General features: G+C 37.0%; 4 protein-coding genes and 1 long non-coding RNA gene across 7 annotated transcripts in view; 1 reads left to right on the forward strand and 4 right to left on the reverse strand.

The window, feature by feature from the left end:
- LOC103956848 overlaps positions 1-761 on the reverse strand; it is a 2,492-nt gene extending 1,731 nt beyond the window's left edge. Inside the window, exons 1-4 of the mRNA XM_009368895.2 lie at positions 739-761; positions 267-602; positions 153-186; positions 1-39 (exon numbers count right to left, since the gene is read on the reverse strand). The exon at positions 1-39 is cut by the window's left edge and continues 120 nt beyond it. Of these exons, the coding sequence (XP_009367170.2) occupies positions 1-39; positions 153-186; positions 267-550 (357 nt within the window). The 5' untranslated portion in view covers positions 551-602; positions 739-761. The remainder of the gene's footprint in view (positions 40-152; positions 187-266; positions 603-738) is intronic.
- Positions 762-2,826: 2,065 nt separating this feature from the next.
- LOC125472703 lies at positions 2,827-4,738 on the forward strand. Its single transcript, XR_007254624.1, has 2 exons — positions 2,827-3,139; positions 4,442-4,738. It is a non-coding gene; the product is annotated as an uncharacterized LOC125472703 (long non-coding RNA).
- A 430-nt stretch (positions 4,739-5,168) lies between these two features.
- LOC103956851 lies at positions 5,169-9,376 on the reverse strand. 2 transcript variants are annotated; one of them, XR_007254623.1, is made up of 9 exons: positions 9,088-9,376; positions 8,496-8,529; positions 7,996-8,229; positions 7,658-7,747; positions 7,421-7,486; positions 7,228-7,319; positions 7,083-7,130; positions 6,821-6,995; positions 5,169-5,376 (listed from the first exon to the last, which is right to left on the reverse strand). XR_007254623.1 is itself a non-coding variant. In XM_009368896.3 (8 exons), exons 1-8 carry the CDS (start codon positions 9,306-9,308, stop codon positions 6,878-6,880), a joined length of 903 nt encoding a protein of 300 aa, XP_009367171.2. In that variant the 5' UTR covers positions 9,309-9,376; the 3' UTR covers positions 6,505-6,877. The 2 variants fall into 2 exon arrangements, 1 of the variants encoding a protein (XP_009367171.2); XM_009368896.3 differs by lacking the exon at positions 5,169-5,376 and having other exon boundaries at positions 6,505-6,995.
- Positions 9,377-11,163: 1,787 nt separating this feature from the next.
- Positions 11,164-12,362, reverse strand: LOC103956853 (short-chain dehydrogenase reductase 3b-like). Its single transcript, XM_009368900.3, has 2 exons — positions 12,213-12,362; positions 11,164-12,135 (listed from the first exon to the last, which is right to left on the reverse strand). The coding sequence occupies exons 1-2, from the start codon at positions 12,224-12,226 to the stop codon at positions 11,361-11,363; spliced, it is 789 nt and encodes a 262-aa protein (XP_009367175.1). The 5' UTR covers positions 12,227-12,362; the 3' UTR covers positions 11,164-11,360.
- Positions 12,363-13,513: 1,151 nt separating this feature from the next.
- Positions 13,514-19,930, reverse strand: LOC103956852 (coatomer subunit delta). Of its 2 annotated transcripts, XM_009368899.3 has the most exons (12): positions 19,795-19,930; positions 18,990-19,059; positions 18,640-18,679; positions 17,682-17,905; positions 16,778-17,020; positions 16,496-16,670; positions 15,670-15,974; positions 15,131-15,329; positions 14,894-15,047; positions 14,435-14,497; positions 14,245-14,341; positions 13,514-13,819 (listed from the first exon to the last, which is right to left on the reverse strand). In XM_009368899.3, exons 2-12 carry the CDS (start codon positions 18,990-18,992, stop codon positions 13,730-13,732), a joined length of 1,593 nt encoding a protein of 530 aa, XP_009367174.1. In that variant the 5' UTR covers positions 18,993-19,059; positions 19,795-19,930; the 3' UTR covers positions 13,514-13,729. The 2 variants fall into 2 exon arrangements, with proteins under 2 accessions (XP_009367174.1, XP_048430415.1); XM_048574458.1 differs by lacking the exons at positions 17,682-17,905; positions 18,640-18,679; positions 18,990-19,059; positions 19,795-19,930 and adding an exon at positions 17,127-17,150.
- Positions 19,931-21,296: the final 1,366 nt, after the last annotated feature.

Here is a 21,296-nt window from a genome sequence, read left to right on the forward strand (position 1 = left end):
TCCAACCCAACATCCATGCGCAGATATAATTGTGCCCAGCTACACCAACACAAATCCAGACTCATATGATATTATGCAAACTTAAACCAATTCTAAGCTAAGTTACTGAGCGAGTAAAATTAGTGCTAAACAGGGTTTAACTAATTAATTACCACGAAATAGAGGATAACCAAAGCAAAGGTCCACCTGCAGGCCGGCCAATTTAATTAGTTAAAACCAGATTAGAAAGATTAGTTAATTAAATGGAAGGGGAATGTATAACTTACTGGGTGTAGAAAACGAGCGTGAAAAGACCAAATTGGGAGGTCATGTCGAAGAGCAGTTTGGCCATTACCACAAAGGCGAAAGCTCGATAGAAGAGAAGCCAGAGAGGATCGAGGGTTCTCCAGCAAGTGCCCCACAACTCCACCGATTTCAGTGGCGGCTCCGGCTTTCCTTTCCATGCGAATTTGAGAGCTACGGTGGCCGGAGCTGCTATAATCAGAGCGCAAACCAGGACTTGCCATTGAAGCCAGTACCCGAGGACGGGTCCTTCTACTTCATTCCACATCTCTCAACACTCTCGATCAAATGACGAAATCAGATGAGATTCTTTCAGGATTCTGGTTTGTGGGTAGGTGGTTGAAATGGAAGACAAACACTCGTAATTTTTTCGTTAGTGATTCAACATATATCATTATATCAATAAATAAACAAATTATTTTTAAAATTATTAATTTTTTAATACAAATATCTGACCAAGTACACTGTTGTCACATGCATGCGTTTTGTTTTCCAGTCTTGTAAGTTTGTAACTGTACCTTGTATTTGGAGACCAAACGAGAAGGATAATGAATTTCTTCTCTTTCAAGATAACGCTTTATCACAATGTGGAACAATCTGTTAATATTTATATTTTTTTAATATATTGATTTATTTACATTAAATAGAGAATGAGTTCGGTTAAATCACACAATAAGTAGCCTAATTTGGTATTAAATTCGTCATCAACTAGATTCGAACCTAAGACCTCTCACTTTTAAGTGAAGAGGAATACCACCAAACCGTAATACTGAGTGGCATATTAAGATTTGTACTTAAAATTGAAAATTTTATCAATTCTATATTAATTATTAGTACGAGAGCCACATATATTAGGCTAAAGTGGAACTCTGTTAATTGTTAGCACGTGGTGCTTACCTATTTTATCTTTTTAGTCTCACATATGAGCTACCAATTAACAGAGAGTTGACGAAATTTTATTTTCAATTTTGGGCCTAAATCCTAACAGCCTTCACCACGGGATTTAAATCCTAATTTTTTACCATGGGATTTAAATCCTAATTTTTTACCAGAAGAGCTATTTTCCAATTACTTTATCATCACATAGACTATTAATCAAATTAAGCCTAATATTATGTACAAACTACAAATTCGATCCTTGCCGATTTTTTTTTACTAAGGATTTGTCTTACTGATTTCCTTCCTTTTTACCATTTAATAATTGAACGCATTAATGTTATCTGTTTGTCAAAAAACAAAAACAAAGAAACTTGTTTTTTATTTAATTTTCGATTTTCATTATTATGAGCTCTTTCTTGTAGGAATACAATCAAATCATATTTTATCGGAAAAAATAATAATTGGGTAAAAGGGGAAGGCAGTACACGCGTATTTGTTTGGACCAGACGTACAGTCTTGAATCTAAAAAGTCGATGAAGTTGTTAGTTGGCGATACTCTTTAAGTTGTGTTTATTACTTGGTCAAACTAAAGCAGCTGCCAATACATCCAACGTGTAATGCAACTATCCAAGTGTGGAAAAGCTCATTAGTTGAAAACTAAAAATGATTAACCATAAATCATATGCCCATGTATTTTTTATGTTGCCCAAGTAAAAATATTCTTTTGGTCACTCACTGATAGAAGAATGAAAGGTAGATAACAAGTGGATGTGCATTTAATGTTTTAATTTTATATTTTGATATTCATTCTAAACTATATATTTTTTGTCACGAAGTGAATAAGAAAACGGGACTTGTGGCCCAATTCGTTTGTTGCAAACCCATACATTGGTCAACAACCCGACCTATGTCATTGGAATCTCACGTGTGTTGAGATTCCAAATTTCTTATACGCAAAACAAGGAGAAAAATTTAGAACATGATTCAAGAAAACCAAAAGTCCGAAACATGTAATTTGGGAGGTGTAGTCAAACTAGGATTTGATAGGATTTTAAAAGATTTTAAAATTCTAGTGTAGTCAATTAAAAATTTTTAAAGGATTTTAAAATCCATTCAAATCTAGGTGTAGTCAATTAAAGGATTTTAAAATCCTTTAAAATCTAGGTGTAGTCAATTAAAAGATTTTAAAGGATTTTAAAATCCATCCAAATCCAAGTGTATTCAAAACATTAAGATTTCGGAGGATTTCAATAAGTTGTGGATTTTATGGGATTTAAGAGCCAAAAGTATATCTAACGAAGACTAAAAAGAATCCAACCTCACCCCCTAGGATTTCAAATCCTTCCACCACAATCCACCGCAATCCATTCAAATTCTTTAAAAATCCATATGAATTTCGTAAGAGTTCTTAATCCTTTTATCCTATCAAATCTATCACTTTTAAAATCCTTTAAAATCTTAGTTTGACTACACCCCCTTAATTTAGGGCCACTTTGTATCCGGTCCTTAGTTGGTAGAGATCTTTAATTGAAATCTTGTTGTTATTTATTTTTTGATCAAAGTCCCTGAAATTGTCCACATCAGCATTTTACTGTTAATATATTTCCATGTCATCTTTCTTTTTATTTTACTAAAATAGTTAGGTTATTGCATTTTTTTTTTTTATCCCCACTGTGTTTTTATTTCATGACACTTACGCTTCCAACGCCTCTTTTGCTTGCTGAACTGAATTCACGGATCGTTCCACCAAATAGTCACTCTATTTTCTTCAATTTCTGATTTTCGTAACTGCAAATTCCATTATAATCTCACACCCATTTTCCAATTCATCATTATTATCTTTGATATGGATCCTCAAATTCAATTTTCGGCAAGATTTGAGTCAAAATCATATTTTTTTTCCTCGAGCATTCGAAGGAGCGCAATTTTTTGCAGGGGGACTTGCAGACCCAACAACCCTCACGAGCCAAAATTCGAGGTATTGTTCCATTTTTTGAAATTACACCCATACTGATTGATGTTATAATCTTTGTACCATATTTACGAGAACGTAGTATCGTTAACCATTGATTTTGTATATATTAATGATTATTTTACGATTTTTTTGGTCACGTATTGGGGAACTTCAATGATTTCAGCATGTACCTTATGGTTTTGTAGTGTTTTTCTGGTGTACACCAAGTGTTTGTCGAAATGTTTGAATGAGAATTTTTGAATGAGAATGTTTGTATAAGGGTTACATTATCAGTGTTGGGAGTTTGAATTATTTTTACTAACATTGACAAGCAGGGGCACAAACAAGGTGGCATGGGGTAGAATTCAATTGCATTAGAGTTGCAGCTAGCATTGTATGCAGGGGTACATTCTCAATGTTGGGAGTATGAATTTTTTTTTACTAACATTGACAAGCAGGGGGCTACAAATTAGGTGGCATGGGGTACAATTCAATTGCATTAGAGTTGCAGCTAGCATTGTATGCAGGGGTACATTCTCAACGTTGGGAGTATAAATTCTTTATACTAACATTAACAAGCAGGGGGTACAAACTAGGTGGCATGGGGTACAATTCAATATTTATAGAGTTGTAGCTAGCATTGTATGAGGGGTACATTCTCAATGATGGGAGTATGAATTATTTTTACTAACATTGACAAGCATTGTATGAGGGGTACATTCTCAATGTTGGAAGTATGAATTATTTGTACTAACATTCACAAGCAGGGGTACAAACTAGGTGGTATGGGGTACAATTCAATTGCATTAGAGTTGCAGCTAGCATTATATGCAGGGTACATTCTCAATGTTGGGAGTATAAATTCTTTGTACTAACATTAACAAGCAGGGTACAAACTAGGTGGTATGAGGTACCATTTATTATTTATAGAGTTGAAGCATTGTAAGCAGGGTGCATTCTGAACGATGGGATTATGATTTCATTTTACTAATATTCAAAAGTGTGTGTATGCCCTTTCATCAACTTGAAAATTTTGATAAACGATGAGATTTTGAATTAATTTAGGTATATTCTCAACATCTTGAAAACTTTTTTAAACTTGTTAATGTTAGTAATGGTGTCAGTGCATGGCCTATATTGATGATGTAGTTTGCACCTACACTCACGAAGATGGTTCGGGTACATTTGTGTTGTCTGTGGGTCTGATTTGGTACATTGTTACTATATTGTTCCCTTACTAATATGTTACATAAATACATGTGGAAGTTGGACACAATATTGTGATGAAGATTTGGGCAAGAATTTATATGTTTTTGTTTTGGATAGGTATTCGAGCCTTCTTCATTTTGCTAAGTTGTACCCGAAAATGGAAGGATTTATTCAAGGTGGGCATGAAGAAGAGATTAAAAAAACCACCATTTTGGAACTTGTTTAAGGCATATCGTGATGGTCATGTTACATTTGAGTTTTGCAAAAAACTTGACATGGATGTTGCTAAAATAGTAAAGCAGTACAATAAAGATATGAAGTTCTTTGTGTTTGGGGACATTTACGCGAGGTTAACACCAAGTGATATAGCTGCAATTCTTGGCTTGCCTAACATGGGTTCCATACTTAAGCACACCGGTATGAAATGTGTGAGAGTGAAACACACTGCATTTATGGAAAGGTATTTTTTGCATTCAAAAGGATCGGGTTACAAAAACTGACGTTGAGGGCGCACTTATTAAATCAGTTACGGGAGATACAGAAGAAACTAAAAAGGATTTTGTAACATTGGTATGCCTATAAAATCAGTTGAGGGTGCACTTATTAAAGTGACGTTGAGGGCGCACTTATTAAAGTGACGTTGAGGGCGCACTAATTAAATCAGTTACCTTGCCTTCTGGTGTTGCATATTTCCTTCAATAGTCACTGCCATTGCTGTGAATATTTCCTTCAATTATAAATGTTTGTGAAGTATTGGTATTTCGGCTGACACGATCATTGTCACGGCACGACTTTTGGTTGATAACTAAATCAACACAATAATATTTCTCGTTGACAACCGACATAGACAACATCCGCACGTCCATATCAGATTGCAATAGACAAGTAGAATATCCAGGTAAAGCATATGTAAGGTCGAATAAACCATGAGTCAAATTACTAAGCCTTGAGAAAACCTCATTGTACACTTTAGAGAATGTAGAGTGGCAAAAAATTGGGATAGATATAGTGGTACCCTGATGAGTGCACCTTCCCACTATGGCACCTTCCATCTGAAAAGATAAAAGAAAGTGGAGACAACATTAACCCAAAGCATTCTAGCTTGACATGAAAAGTGCAATAAATTTCCTTAAACAAGAAATCTGAATTAAGCCATGTCCCCCCGCCACCCCAAAAAAAAGGTATATGTCAAACAGAAAAATTGGCAAAAATTCTCGGCCTTAGCTGGTCCTCCCTTGACTTATCTGCTCTGTTTTTCTGTTGTACCCCTTCCTATACTTCTACAACTCCAGTAGTTTCCAACACATGAACCATTGTTAAAAAATGTATACAATGCAATTGAAACCCATGCACACCACAATAGAGAAAAAGACTTATTCAAGAAATAAACAATTTCTATGCATACAAAAGTTTCGTATACGAAATTCCCTTTCAAACATTTCGACAAACACTTGATATGCACCAGAAAAACACTGCAAAACCACAAGATACATGCTGAACTCATTGAGGTTCCCCAATACATGCCAAAAAAAATTGAAAAATAATCATTTTACATATGCAAAACCAATTGTGAAAACGATACTACACTACTTGTAAATATGGGTACGAAAATTATAACACCAAGAATCCACCTTTGCGGACAAATCAGTATAAATGAACTGTGGGTGCAAATTCAAAAAATGAAAGGGAAAAAAAAAAACAAAAAAAAACCTCGAATTTTAGCTCGGAATTGTCGTTGATTCTTCAAGTTACTCTACAAAAAACTGCGCTCGCTCAAAAGCTCGCGGATAAAGTATGACTTCGATTCAAATCTTGGCCAAACTTGAATTTGAAACATCATATCAAAGATAATAATGATGGATTTGAAAATTTTAGTGAGATTATTGTGGAATTTTGCAGTTATGAAAATCAAAAAAGGAAAAAATCAAGTGAGCGGGATTACTTGGTGGAATGGATGCGTCAATTCAGTTTGGTAAGCATAGGAGGAGTTTGAGGTATAACAGTCGTGGAATAAAAACGCAGTCCCGGATAAAAAAATGCAATAATTAACTATTTCAATAAAAATAAAAATAAAAATAAAAAGCTGACATGGAAATATACTGAAAATAAAATGCTGATGTGTACAAACTTCAAGGACCTTGATCAAAAGTAAAAAATAACAAGGTTTTAATCAAAGAAGATCAATAATTAAGGACCGGAGCCTAATTTCTCCTTTAATTTAAACAGCAAAAGTATTGGGTGTAAGCTTCACCTTCAGTGTGAGAGAATAACAGGAAGAAGCTTCACTGTGATTGATCCAAGTTGCAACTACTAAACAATAACAGTCTATATACACAAGAAAAACCATGAAGATGATAAACCACTCCCAAGTTCCAACTGTATGTTTCTCTTTTAAATAAAACACTAGATTAGGCGAAATTTACTCTTCCAAAGTTCCGAGAAAGACGATGTAGGACACAGAACATACGCCCTTTCTGGAGGCGGAAGAGGACTTACACTCTGTCGAAGCCCACTGCCCGTTCCCCCATAAGGAGGAATAGCAGCTAATCTCTACTAGTATGGCGTCGCAAAAGCGTGGGGAAACCATTTGGGCAGAAGTGAATACTTTGCCTTCATAATCAGTGCAAAAATCCCATAGCAAGGGATGTGAACCGCGGCCCCACAAAAATACCTGTCAAATTAAAAGCTTTCATCACATTTTTCTTCTTATTACAACTTGAACTGAAAGGAAGAACGGAGAATAGATAAGCTAGTGTACCATAATGGAGCCCATGGCGTATCGAGCTCAAGGAATGGATACGGCCACCTGGGAAGATACTCAAAACAATGTTACTAGCTCTTTAACCGCAAGTAAATGATCATATTTGTGCAAGAGAGAAAAGACTTCAATTAATTACACGTACCATGGGAAACCTAATGCATGAATGATCCACTGGAAGGCAATGTAGATGCAGCTCCAGAGGACAAAATAAGAAATGCGGAACCATGGAAACGGCTGAAAAACAAGACGGAAATGACATCAGTAAACAGATGACGAGAAAGAAATGACAAAACCGGTGTACAAGGGCTTCCACACTGCCATAACAAAATACTTACAAGGCTGTTAAGAGTGGTATCCAGAAGAAGGAATGCTGCATTTAGCGTATGCATGCAACACATCAACTGCCAAGCAAATGTACAAGTCAGTCACTCATCAATCTATTCAGGTACGATAGGAAGAATGGAATAAGATAGCAGCATTATTGTTCATAGATCAGAACATAGCTATGCAAAAAGAATCTAGATTTAAAGAATGCACTAGAATTGGACATAGTACAAAAAGCAGACTCTCACCGTATTGAGGCCAAGGTGAGCATTTGATAAAAATGGAACGATGACACACCAAAAGACTATATCTGTAAGGACAATAGCACCTGCACAAGTCTGTTACTAAAACATATCAGCTTCTGAGCATACTGCATACCTCAAACAAAATTCGTTCATCAAAATGTTTCGAAAAGCAAGCTAATATTCCCTACCATCAGACACAATGGATATTACTATTCGACACAATTGTATATTTCTAGTAGCCCCAATTTGACATTAGTTAGTTAATGCATGAGTGTGTATATATATATATATATAACCTGGCTCACCAACAAAGTACAAAATCTGGTTCTTGATTAACTAACCTGGAATGCAATTTGCATAAGATAACCCCAATATCCTGTTCGTTTCTGAATTTCCTCTAGAGCATACTGGCTTTGCAATTTGATGGTACCGTTATTTGCGTTTTGCCCATAGGTATTCACAGTTCCATTAGTCTCTTCCACTTCACTTCTCAAAGCTTCCGTCCTTGTCACATTTCCAGTGGAGGGCTTGTTTAAGGATAACCAACAACCGTACCCAGACACTAGAGTTCCCAGCTATATAGAGAAATTACCAGAAGGTAAAGGCAAAGCAGGACTGATTTGAAATAGATATCCTTCTGCTAATTCATTAGTTTAAACATCCAAACCCCAAATTGGCTCTATACATTGTTCATGTTTGTTTCTCTATGTGGAAGTCTCCACCACAGAGTGTATAGAGCATTTAAGATATGGACAGGACAACTAACAAAACAAGCCAATAAAAGGGAAAACATGTGCCTTATTTTGAAGGAGAACGTATGATGTTGGATAGCATGACATACCGCAAAATAGATCATAACCAGTGTAAACGTCCACCTGCAGATTACCAAGATCAAAAAACTGTTAAGGAGATCGTTGGCATGCCATCAACACACAAAAGGTCACGTATTGTAATCAACTGAAAGTGACATAGATATGGAGGATAACAAGTGCTTCAATCTAGTTTCAACGCAAACAGTACCCGTCCTAGTTAAAAATCCATTACTCTCTTGCACATGATGTGCACAATTTTAGGCGAGCTCGTTGTATCATCCTCTTACACCCTGAACCAAATTGATCAATGGTCTCGCCCTTTTCATCAAATCACTACTACTATTCTACTTGTAAACCAAATTCGTTATTACGGGTGGAAACTAATGTACTTTCCTAATGTGGGTTTGCACAAATTAAAGCAACAAAAGCGTCATTACAATCAGCAGAATCAGGAAAATATGTAAATGGCATGTGATTGATCATGTTCATAAAATTGAATTGTTACTCAAACTTCACTACCCTAATTGATTATCCACAGAAGCGGTGGATTGCCCCGGTGGTTACCAAGTTTATCCACAAGTTACATAAAACAACGCATCAAGTTATGAAACAAAATCTTACTCGGTGTAGTAAATGAAAATGGAAGGATTCCATTCGACAAGATCCCAAGCCAAGAACCCAGCCAAAGCCAGAAACGAGACGAACCGAGAGGCGAAGAGCCAGCCGGGGTGGATCCCTTTCCAGCAGCTAGTCCAGAGCTGGGAAGTGCTGACGTGACCCTTCGGCAGGGCGCTGACAAACACATGGCTTTCGGGGCGGGTCACCAGAAGGCTGTCGTACATGGTGCTGTCTTCGAACCTCTCCGAAGCCCCTTCCTTCCGCCAAATCACCCACAACGCGGCCACAAAAGAAACCCCTACAATGGCGAAGCAGACGAAGTCGTACCAGTAAACTTGCAGCGCCATTGTCGGAGTTGAAAACATTCAGTGAGAACCCAGAATCAGTTGTTCCGAATTGGGAAGTGAAATCGTGATGAGATGGACGACCATTTGTGGGGGTTCTGGAAGGTGTTTATTTGCGTTGGGTTTGTCGTTTGTTGGCGACGACTCGCAGTTATGACCGTCTGGTTTTGCTAATTGCTGACTGGTGAGTCATGACGACTACATTTGGACTGGTTTTGCTAATTGCTAATTGTTGCCTGGTTTAATAATATTTTTCTTCACTTATAAGTGTAAATAAGAGGTCTTATGTTGATGCTCATCAAAACAAAATTTGAACCATATTATTGCTAATTTATTGTAAAGTTTAGTTCGTTTTCGTGCTCTTAATGTAGATAATCTCGTTTGTTTAAAAATAAAAACAAAAAATAAAAAACTCCTATTTGATACTTAAGAGAGGCAAAGCTCCAAGAACGATAGGGTTTTTATCTATACCACAAAATATAGGAGCCAATTAAAAAAGTACGTCCTTTTAGATAGTGACAATTCCAAACAAATGATTTAAGTCAATGTTATGTACCCGTTAGCAATATCTACCAAAAAACAAAAGAAGAAAAAGCTTTCATGGATAAGGAAAATAAAAAAACTAATAAAAAAGGATTTGAAAATTTTGAGTTTCAACGATAAAGATAAAATAAAGAATAAAGTGAATAGTATCATAATTGATTTTTTAGTGTAAAAATATGGATTTTCATTAAAGTAAACAGTTCTAAGAGCTTTTCGTTAAAGTTCGCTAGGAAAATAGCTGGTCTTTTCAATCCTCCTATTCTCTAACTTTCAATCTAACTTTCAATCTCAGCCGTTTGAAAAAAAAAAAAAAAAAAAAAAAAAAGAGGACGAAAATAGGAGACGAGAGAATCCAAGTCCGAAATTATTATCATTGTGACGGTTGAAAAATTTATCGGCGTATCTAGCTAGTATTATTCCCAGAAAGAATCGTTGGCTTTTGCATTATGAATGTTTGCAAGTGTTGGACTGATGAGAATTGAATCAAGTCCAGCAGAAATTTAAATGCACGTCTTGGCTTGCCCACGTCAAGTTTGTGCCTCTGGGCTCTGGCAAGGATCACACCAAAACTGAAAGTTTTCTTTAGTTTTCTATTTTTCTTTTAAATGAATGGGTAAAAATCTGTTGACGAATTATTGGAAACTTAATTAAAATATATAAGAAATGAATTGTTTTCTGCTCACATGTTTTCTTCTCTTGTTTTTCAAAAGAGAATCAATGAAAAAGGATAATTAGGAGCGCATAAGAAGAAAATAATGTGTATAAACCGTCTTTATATTGAATGATTTCACTATCACTTACACTGAGTCCGTTTTGTATTAATCCCACAGCTATTAGCATGTGCAAGTGGTTAAGATAAAGTTATGAGAATCACATATATCCTACATCCTCATTTATGAACCACGTCTAACTAATAGAGTTTAGTTAACCCATAGGAAGGATTTGAACATCAAGTGTCATAAAGTATGAGAAATTTTTCAGTATGCTGGAATACTACTCCGTACATCAAGTGTCATAATATATTTCAGTGTGTTGAGAACGTTGGTCCGTAAAACAGTGAAAAATCATCATTAATAGAAGTTAAAACTATTGAACTTGATAAATGATGTCCATATATTAACTATCTAACGATAACTTAGAGACTTGGACTCGTTTTCACTTTGTAAAAATTCTTAAATAAATAAAGCTTAAATTAGAGGGATAGGGGTATAATAATTGAAGATAACATTGCAGTTGCAGATTACAAGGAAAATGCACATGCCATTTACTCGTAACAAAGTTTGACTCTTTAAACAGAGACTACTCTGTTTAATTCAGAAAATTAGACAGATCAAAATGCCAACCCTACATTAAAAGAGTTGGCTCTTTTGGCGACAACAAACCGTAGTTTTAGTTGGCCGAAAAACTGTGATCAACCACCGTGAATCCACCGTCGACAACCAAGTTGTGTCCACTGACATACGCCGATTCGTCGGAGGCAAGAAACAGAGCCGCCTCCGCCACATGCCTAGCCTTCAACGCAATGCCCTTCAAATTTCCTATGGCAGAGCTATTGGCCTCAACCTCATCTGGCTCCAAATTGTACGCTTTGCACGCAAGCGAGGTTGCGACTCCGAATGGCGAAATGCTGTTAACTCGAATCCCGTGAGCTCCGAGCTCACTACAAGCTCCTCTGACCAAACCCAACAGAGCATGTTTCGAAGTGGTGTAAGCGTGCGGAGCCGTGCCTCCGAGAGAGGCTGCAACACTCGTGGTACATATGATTGAACCACGCACGGCACGTGCCACCATGGCGCGCGCGGCGTGCTTGATGGTTGCAGCAACACCGCGAACGTTCGTGGCCATTGTGTTGTCAAAGCCTTGAATGTCAAGGTCTAAAATGCCAGTCATCGGACCCATGACACCTGCATTGCTGAACAAAATGTCAAGGCCGCCGTATTTTTGCAACGTGAAGTTGACCGTGTTTTCGACTTGGTTTTCGTCTCTGACGTCGCAGCGGCAGTAGCTAACTCTGTCTGAGCCGATTGAGGCAACAAGTTGATGAGCTAATTCGTCTTGGATATCAGCAACAACAACAAAGGCTCCATTGGCTGCAAATAATCTGACTGCGTCCTCACCAATCCCAGCTGCCCCACCAGTTATCAGGGCCACCTTGCCCTCCAACCTATAAATTTGAATCTTAAGATTAAGCAAAAGAAATAGAAGGTTGAGAAAAGAAGATATGGCAAATATCATTCATACCTTGGCTTAGACATTGATTGATGAGTGTGCTCAAACTTGCAAATAAGGCTCTTTGGATCTGCATCTGCTGTTTATAATGCTCCCGTGGTCTCATACATGGAACCGGATCCCTTTCTGAGCATAGGGCGGGGATCCTCCTGACCGAGCCATCTGGACCTTTGAAATTTAATCCAACTAGCTATAATAATTATAACTTTAATGGACTCCCTGTTTGTAACAGTTGGATCAAATTTCAAAGGTCCAGATAACCCAATCAAAAGGATCTCCACCCTATGCTCAGGTGGGGATCCGGTTCCCTCATACACAACCATATATATATTTGGTAGGCCGCACAGCTCAAGGCAGAGACATGTGGAAATGTAATTATATCTATAGCCTATAGGCACTTAAAAAGTCTTGGATCTCCTGTTTATAATGCTCCCATGGTCTCATATACAACCATATATAGTAAGCGTCTTGGATATGCACAGCTCAAGGCATAATTATTAAATGTGTACCTCATGCGCATGTGTTCAAAATTTAGAGGCTGTATTTTTTTTCTTTCCACTTTTTAAGTAATAGAGCTTACTTTGTCAAATTAATCCTACTTTAACTGTGATGAAGTGGAGCTTTCACATCATTTTTACCTTTTTCATATCTCGTTTAATTCTGACCATTAAATTGAATAAAAACAAGAGAATTGTTATTAACACTTCAGAAATCTCATTCTACACTCTAAACTTTTTATATTATAAAAGAAAAATATATTTGTGAGGAGTGTATAATAAAATTTTTAGAATGTCAATAACACTTTCCAAAAATATTGAGACATAAATGAAGGCTTTTTACATATCTCTTGTTATTTGCGATGGAACCCATTCACCTCACTTCTTTGGTGTTTACGAGTTACCAAAAAAAAAAAAAAAAAAAAGAAATGTGTTGGTCATTTTTCTATGCAAATAGTTACTTTTGAAATAGTCCATGAAGTTAGCCCAAGTAAAAACCGAGGGCAGGATAATGAGTACGAATTCCATCAGATTATGTTCTGTTAATATGATACTCCAAAGCTAGACTCCAAGGCCGGACCGGCCTCTCGTTCTTGGTCTCCACATCTCGATTGTCGTCTAGGACTGGCTTGGATATGATAACTTGCTAGATTCAATTGAAGTAGAACGAAGAATTGAATGTCTACTTGCATTTTTTATCCAAGTGAAGGTAGAATATGAATTAGCCGTGTATAAAACTATCCTCAATCCTAAGGAGAGATTAGCTTTCTTGCAAGTTGTGGCTAATCCACCTTACATCTTCAGTTAAGCCAAAAATTACAAATAGGCATCCACTTTTATTATTAACATTCCTTGGGGGGAAGGGGATAGTATCAAATAACATGAAAGAATGCACATCTATAGCATCCAAATTCTGGCAGGCTTCCCTTCATCTCAAATTTAATGGGAATTAAAACACCACAAAATGAAAACTGCTGGTTTTCGAATTCAATCCATATCCAAAAAGGTTGCAGATCCACACACCCCAAACCATCACACCACTTGGTAATTCTCCGTCACCAACTGCGTTCTTTGAGAAAACTTGGGAGCGGCTCCACCTTGCAGAGGTATAATGTTCAAAACCTGTGCAAAAAGGATTCAATGTCACCATCTTCAATTAAATTCTTTCATAATCCACTACCGTAAAGGCTGCCAAAAGCAAGTCAGACTGCAGGTGACGGTAAGGGCATAATATCAGGTTCAAAGCAATCCAAGGCCCTAAGTGTTAGTGGTGTGTGAGGCTGTGAATTCTTGGCAGTGTGATGAAAGTTAGAGCATTATATAATACTTCACCGAGTCTAGAAGTAAAACATCCACAAAGGAATCAAGTAGTTATACTCATCGCACGGGTTTTTAAGTCCATAAAAAATGAGGTAAGTATAAGACAATGGAATCAACTAAGTATTTGCACTTATAGCATGGGCTCTTAAATCCACCAAAATGAGAAAAATATAATAGCACAAGGATCTTCATCAAGAAAAGGGATATTCAAAGTCCAGCAGTTGTACCTTCAGGTCACTGAATGTCTCGGTGGCAGCGAAGCGAACAGAAATGGGGAAAAATACAGATGGGTCTGCTGGGGGAACAACAAACTCCATTGATCCACTGCCAAGTATTTAAGAAGGATAACGATTCCATTAACATTAGTTCACAAAGAATATGTAACGACCAAAAAGAATCAGTCCAGCATTTACAGACCTGCGGTTTGAGTTATCTACAAGAAGTATGGACCACTCCAACGTTGAATTCCTTGCATCGTATCTGCAATGCAATTGTGATATCAAATTTAAGCAATATAAATTCCACCGGAGCATAGAATGTTCAAATCGTTCTGCTCCAGGAGGAATACTATCCTGTCACATGGAAGCAGGGGCATTTGGCATTGTTTCCGGGTCAATTCCATTTTGGTATCTGTTCCCAAAATCTATACAAAAGGATTACGTACGTGAAAAAATACAAACGTCCATGAAATCACAAGCATATACATGTGCTTAATCTGATGTAGCAATCAGAAAAGAACCCCTCTACATTCACACTTAACATTCACAGTGGATACTTTTGTACAGGTAAGATAATAACCGCATTTCAGTTATGTATAGCTGTAATTCTAGGTCCCAAGAGCGGAGTAGGCAAGAAAAATAAGATGAATTTTCTTACCTCCATTCCCCTTCAATCTGGTTTACACGTGGAGCCTCTCTTGCAGCAGGAAGAGGTACAGAGATAACAACATTTCTCAGATCAAACATCTCTGAAGCCTCGTACTCAATGTTGACATAAGTTTCATTCCCAGAAACGGTGGGCCAACAGTTGACTGCAACAAAGATGGATTGATATATAATGATCAGGACACACGAGATGAATCATACACCAGGATGATGAAACAAGTGAACTCACTTGTCAGGGGCACCATTGACTCATCTGAAGTCTGCATTCTCCATCTCAAAAGACCAACACCTCCTGCATCACCAGTTTGACCAGTGGGAAAAGGCCTAGAAGTATCCTTTAGGCCTAGAATGTTATTATTGGAGAATAGCTCTTTGTTCATGTTAGGGTGTGTTTTGAAAAGGATGCCAGGATTTCCACCAGTTTCAATCTGAAAAATACGACAAAATACATTTCAACGACACAAAACATTGGACCTACTTCTAAAAACTTATTAAGCACAGCCATAAACAGAACACCACTAAAGATTTACCACAAATCAGAATGAGTTTCAAAAGACAACATTCTAAAAAGGCGTATCTCTATAAGTCTCCAATGGCAAGGATATCTGTGAGGTTTCCATCAGATTCATAGGAAACCTAGCATTCAAATAAGGCACTTGCCAGATGTGTCACTTAAACACATGACACATTACTATGAGTGCTGAAACGTTATGACCTAGATTGTGCGATTGCACCCATAGTAATATATGAGGCATAGTGATGAAATACCTGGACTTGGATATATGCATCTTCCTGGTTAAGAATTTGCAGAGATAATGTCCCCTGAACATCAAAGTTGCTCAATCCACCATCACGTTTAAGTGTTACGTTAAGTTTCTCTTCAACATTCAAAGTGACAGGATCAGTTAGAGGCGGGGCAGCTGATTTAGATTGGCCTACTTTTGGCTGTACATCTTCAAGAATCACCTCTCCCTCTGCTTTCAAGGACTCTAAAAATTGGTTGGTCCTTTGAGATTTTCCCAGCTGCATACCCAAACCCTTTGGAGGAGCAGTAGCAGATGAAGGTGGACGACCTGAGGATGAAAGATAATGCAGCAGAATAATCAGAAAAAGCTACAGAGAACTGTAGCCTTCAACTCCTAATCCTTCTAGGGAAAAGCTAAAGTCCAAATTAACAAGGAAATTGAAATCCTATTTGGAAAGGGAAATCGTAAAACAGAAAACCAAATAGGAAAAAGGAAAACTAACTTCAATCCTATTGCTAGTGGGATGAATAAATCGTAATCAAGTTGGTCTGGTTGTCCTACATCAGAAGTGTACATGGTGAAATTATACAAATGAGAAAAACAGGATGCATAAGGTACAATGGTGGCCAATAGCAACCTTGCACATTATGTGCTTATAATGTTTTCTTAAACAGAACAAGACGAGCTTTACCAATTGTAGCATTTTAATTATCATCAGGGAACTAGTTCATAAAGTTAATGCATATCATAATCAAACAGGAACCAGATCACATACTACACACCACCATCACCACTATCATTGATTTCAGAATGTATTGCACAATTAAGGCATACAAACAAACACAAACCTTTAGTCTTTGTGGAAAATGAGTCGATATCAGTGCTCAATCCAAAACCAGAACCACTTCCAAAGCCACTTCCACTACTGGATATGCTCATCTCACTAAATGCACTATCAATTTTTCCAGATCCCATTGACTGTAAAGACATAAATCCGCCTTTATCAGCTCTGCCCCTGTCAATCTGTAGAACATATCACAATATTATCAAACAGGAGGCTTACAAGACTAGATAACTATGCAAAGCACTAAACTAGTAAGGGAACCATGTACATGACCCTAAACAAATACCTTGCTTTTGTCAATCTCGCTAGCCTTCCGTTTCATAACATCCTTGGTCTCGTTTATCTTGCTCTGCATCACAAGCTTGTGCAGTTTCTCTTCATGACTCTCCATTTCACAGTACTGCTTCACCTGTGCAACAGTCACATTTTCCTTGTGCCCAAGAGAGATTACTTCATCAAAAGCAAAAATCAGCTCAAAAGCTGTCCTGCATATACCCTCTTCATCTAGGGACATAGCGTATTCAGGTGCCTAAAAACAATTAAGGAATCAATTCAGCAGTTCTTTCCAACATTTAACACAAATATCCAGAATAGGAAAAGGCATAGCTCAAAAACGACTTATGGCCCAATTTTACCAGGACCATGGTATATTCTGGAAACACAATACACTCCTATGTCCAGTACAGGTTACATCCCTGTAAATTTTTGCCAATGGGATTGCCATGCACATTGTACTTGTTACTTGGGTTGCTTGGGCATAACTTGAAGGAACATCCATGCATGCATAAAAGCATAAGCACTATACAAGCACATAGATGGGTAAAAGATATCGTACATACTTTGGCCCAAGTTCAAGCTTTATAATTTGGACATGTTCACTCCTTTTTCATCACACGTATCATGGCATGTTTAGAGACCAGTTTTGAAGAACAAGATCTCCAAGTACCATGTGTTGGGATATGAGATATAGATCACCGTTCCCACATGTAGTTGGAGAATATGTTAAAATGAAGGCATCAGCAAATGAATCAAAACAAAAAATGGATCTAGATCGATGCAAACATGTTTTAACATTCACGATTATGGAAACAAATTAATAATTCTACAAAACCAGTAATGATTCATGGATCCAAGAAGGTAAGTCACCAAAGGAAGATGAAAATAATCATATGCCAAAGAAAAAAGGATACAAGTTTAGAGAGTAGCCGCAGAGTCTCCAAATCTTCCAATATGTTGCTCTGCTTGTTTGTAACAAGTACCAAGAACAAAGCTTCTATAGGCTGGTAAACATAGCGGACATTTTCTGTCTCAACATAAGTATGTTGTTTGCCAGTGCCTACCAACTTAGGGAAAGCCGCAAGAAGACCCTCAATTCTTATACGAGACATATCCACAAATTGTCTAGAAACAAGCACTGCACAATAAAAGACAAAAATCAATTAAAGACTAACTGTAACAACTCCAATGATATCACCATTTTAACAATTTATTTACTAGCAAGTCAGATTAAAGAGAAAGCAAGTGAACGGATCACTGACAGCTCCTGATATAGTTAAAAATTAAGTAGGCTTTACTGTGTAGCTAAAGTATAAGAATGCAAATGTTATAACAACTCAGCCAAAAGCAAAAGAAATGGATCACTGGCAGCTCCTGCTACAGATTGAAACTATATCCGTGAAAACGTCTTCTAAACATTAAGCAGGATCTACTGACTACATAATCAAGTAATATGAATGCACATGTTATAACAGCTCAGCCAAAAGTACAACCATTTTAAAACAGAAGATAAAAGCCTGAATACCCATCATTCCTGCAACATCCCAACCTAGCTCCTCTAAGGAGAGATCCAAAGAAACCCGTTGTCTCAATCCATAACCAAGATGGTACTAAAGCCTAGTGAATCACAATGAAACAAAAAGACCACTGCTAACGTCTGGTTTAATTTACAGCACTTGGAGACACAACTTAGACCACTTTATGGGTGCATCAAATCCCCAATTCAATCAGTGTCATTCTTAGATTTAATCAATCCACATTTGTTAGAGTTCCTCATGTGAACTAGGAATAGACAAAAAAAAAGGGCAAGAATTGTTCTTTTGAAGCACCAGCCATTCACAGGAGAATTAAAAAAAACTGTACAGAACTCACCTTTCCCAGACTTGCTTATAATGGAAGCGGCAAGCACAACCTGAATTACAAATAGAGGGGGGAAATGAGAAGATAAATTCCAAGAAAGCAAAAATTTATTAGGCCAACACTCTTAAGTTGTTTATACATTTTAATGATGCAATGTATTACAAAATTAGTCCCAGAAATTAAACTCATATATAAGTTTCAGCATCTTCAGTTGTATTTCCAGAATTGATTTTCACGTTGAGTGGGTCAAATGTATGCACAATACTAATATCAATTACCAAAGATGTACTATCATTATCACACTAAGATCATCACTCTAAAAAATTAATTGGAAAACTGAGAAGAAAAGGTGAATATATTACCATCTTGATTAACTAGGCGGTTATCAACAGCCACCAACTCAAAGGCAGCAAAAAAGATTGCAGGGCACACCTTAAATATGAAAATCTCATGAATGTCAGAAAATTAAGAAATAAAATAATCACAAGCAACCAAAATTAACCACAAGTATGAAACAGTACGAAACAAAGTATCGTGATCTCCCACAATTTTTGAACATGTGCATGAGTGCAAACAGAACTCAGCACCAAATAAGACACTAATTATGTGAACATTCGGAATCAGTAGCTCAACTATACGAATCAAAGGCTCGAATCCCAACTAGGTTGCATGGGATCTAGTCCCTGCAGCATCGAATTATTTATAAACAACAGAATTGAGAAGCAATTTTCCCACAACAAACTGAACTTTTCCAAAATCCAACTAGTCTAAAGCTTTGTTAATCCGATCCAACAAATTAGACCTCCACACATTTCGCAACGTTTCACAGCTCCTAAACCTTGACGAAGCGAGACCATCAGATGGCATAGCAAAATTAAGGAAGTCTTGAAAGAAAATTCACAATTGAAATTGTATCTCAGCAAATCACGCAATGTAAAAGATGCAAGAAAAAATCAAAGTAAAAGATCAACCTAAGATCTACACCCTAATCACCATAATCTCAAGCGACGCAGTAGAAACCCTAAACTTCCCACAGCGATTGCTCGCCGATAAAACGCAAGAAAAATGAAGAGATGGAAAGCATTTGAAAACCATAGATCTGGAGTGCAAAGCAATTAATGTAAACAAAATACACCAAAATACAAAATCAAGGTAGTGAGATCTAACCTCTCACCGGCGGAGAAGAAGAAGACGGGGAGGAGAAGGAGGAGGAGAAAGTGAGGAAGATGATTCTGCAATGCAGGCAGTAGCAGAGAAATATAAGTTCGAATCCCGGCCAATCAGATTAAACATCGTGGCAAATGGCAACAAACGTTTTAATTTACTTTGGATTTAAGTTTTCTTTTGGGTCAATAGAGCCCAAGCCCAAAAATGAAAAGCCCAAAGGCAACATCACTCTTATTTCTCCCTTATGCATGTATGTACACGCTATGCACATATTTTCTATTGTGACCATCTGATTGATGTGGACGGTGGATATCAATGGAGTTACATTTGAAATCGAAATACACCATGTCTGAAGCTATGTGATGACGTCCTGAGCTAAACACAGCATAATTAAATAAAAATAAAACATTGATAACGGTTTTAACTCGTAACAGAAATGCATCAAAACACAATGGCGGAGCCAGAGTTCTTTGTGAGAGAGGGCCCTTCACATATGCATTAAGGAAAAAATATTGAACTCATAACATAAGCAATTGAAGTAATCTTCACAAAACTGAAAGACTCATTAAATTTAATACAGAGAGAAGCAAACGAAGTGTATAACACAAATAAGTGGAAGGTAGAAAGCAGGGTAACCAATAAAAAAAATTGAAATTATAGGAAGAAAATATAAATAAATTTGGTTTGAATCGTGTGACAAAAAAAAGGATGGCAAAGGGGAGAGTTGCAAATAATAGTTGATTAGGTTATTTTAGAAATAATATTAAAGTCGATTTCAAAACCCAATACCTGAGTTTCACTAAATCACAAAGACAAAACAAACAAAATTTTTAAAAAAAATATAACGACATCGTTCGAGTCAACTTCTTAATGAGGATTCAACTTCTTTAGGAGTACAATTCATCTGCTTTCTTATTGACTCCGGTTCTACCATTCTAGGCTGAAGGCCAAAAATTTCTTACACTATAAAACCACTCTGGTTCCTTATTGACTCGGTCCATAAAACACACGATAATTACCAAATGGGATTTTATAGAATAAAACTATGAGCGTGGTTAGTTGAGATCGAACACTCACACCAAAATACAAAGACATAATTACTTTCCTTGGTCGATCATCCATTGAAAAACTCGACTAAGCACACAAGCGTGGAAATTCAAGAAAAGAGCAAGTTGCAACCAATAAGCGAGTAGTGTACCTTTCATTACTTTGGAAAAGTGAGTTGCAGATTTTGCTGGAATACAGAAGAAAAGATAATCGTATGTTTTAGTCAAAGCTTCCCGAGAAAATTCAAGAGGATTGACACCTCAACTTTGAGACCCATATGACACGTGTTAGCATTTCATGGCACTTATGACATGGCAAACCTACGTGTATTGGAACCTTTAGAATAACAACCCCACCCACATACATTTCTTTTATTTTCCCACAAGTACACATTTTTCCGACGTAATTCTAAAAGGGCAAGTAAATTCCATGCATGCAATTAACCGTGTATATTT

This window comes from the organism of the source record quoted next, unplaced genomic scaffold, assembly GCF_019419815.1.
Source record: "Pyrus x bretschneideri cultivar Hongxiangsu unplaced genomic scaffold, Pyrus_bretschneideri_v1 Contig71, whole genome shotgun sequence".
Classification (NCBI taxonomy): Eukaryota; Viridiplantae; Streptophyta; class Magnoliopsida; order Rosales; family Rosaceae; genus Pyrus; species Pyrus x bretschneideri.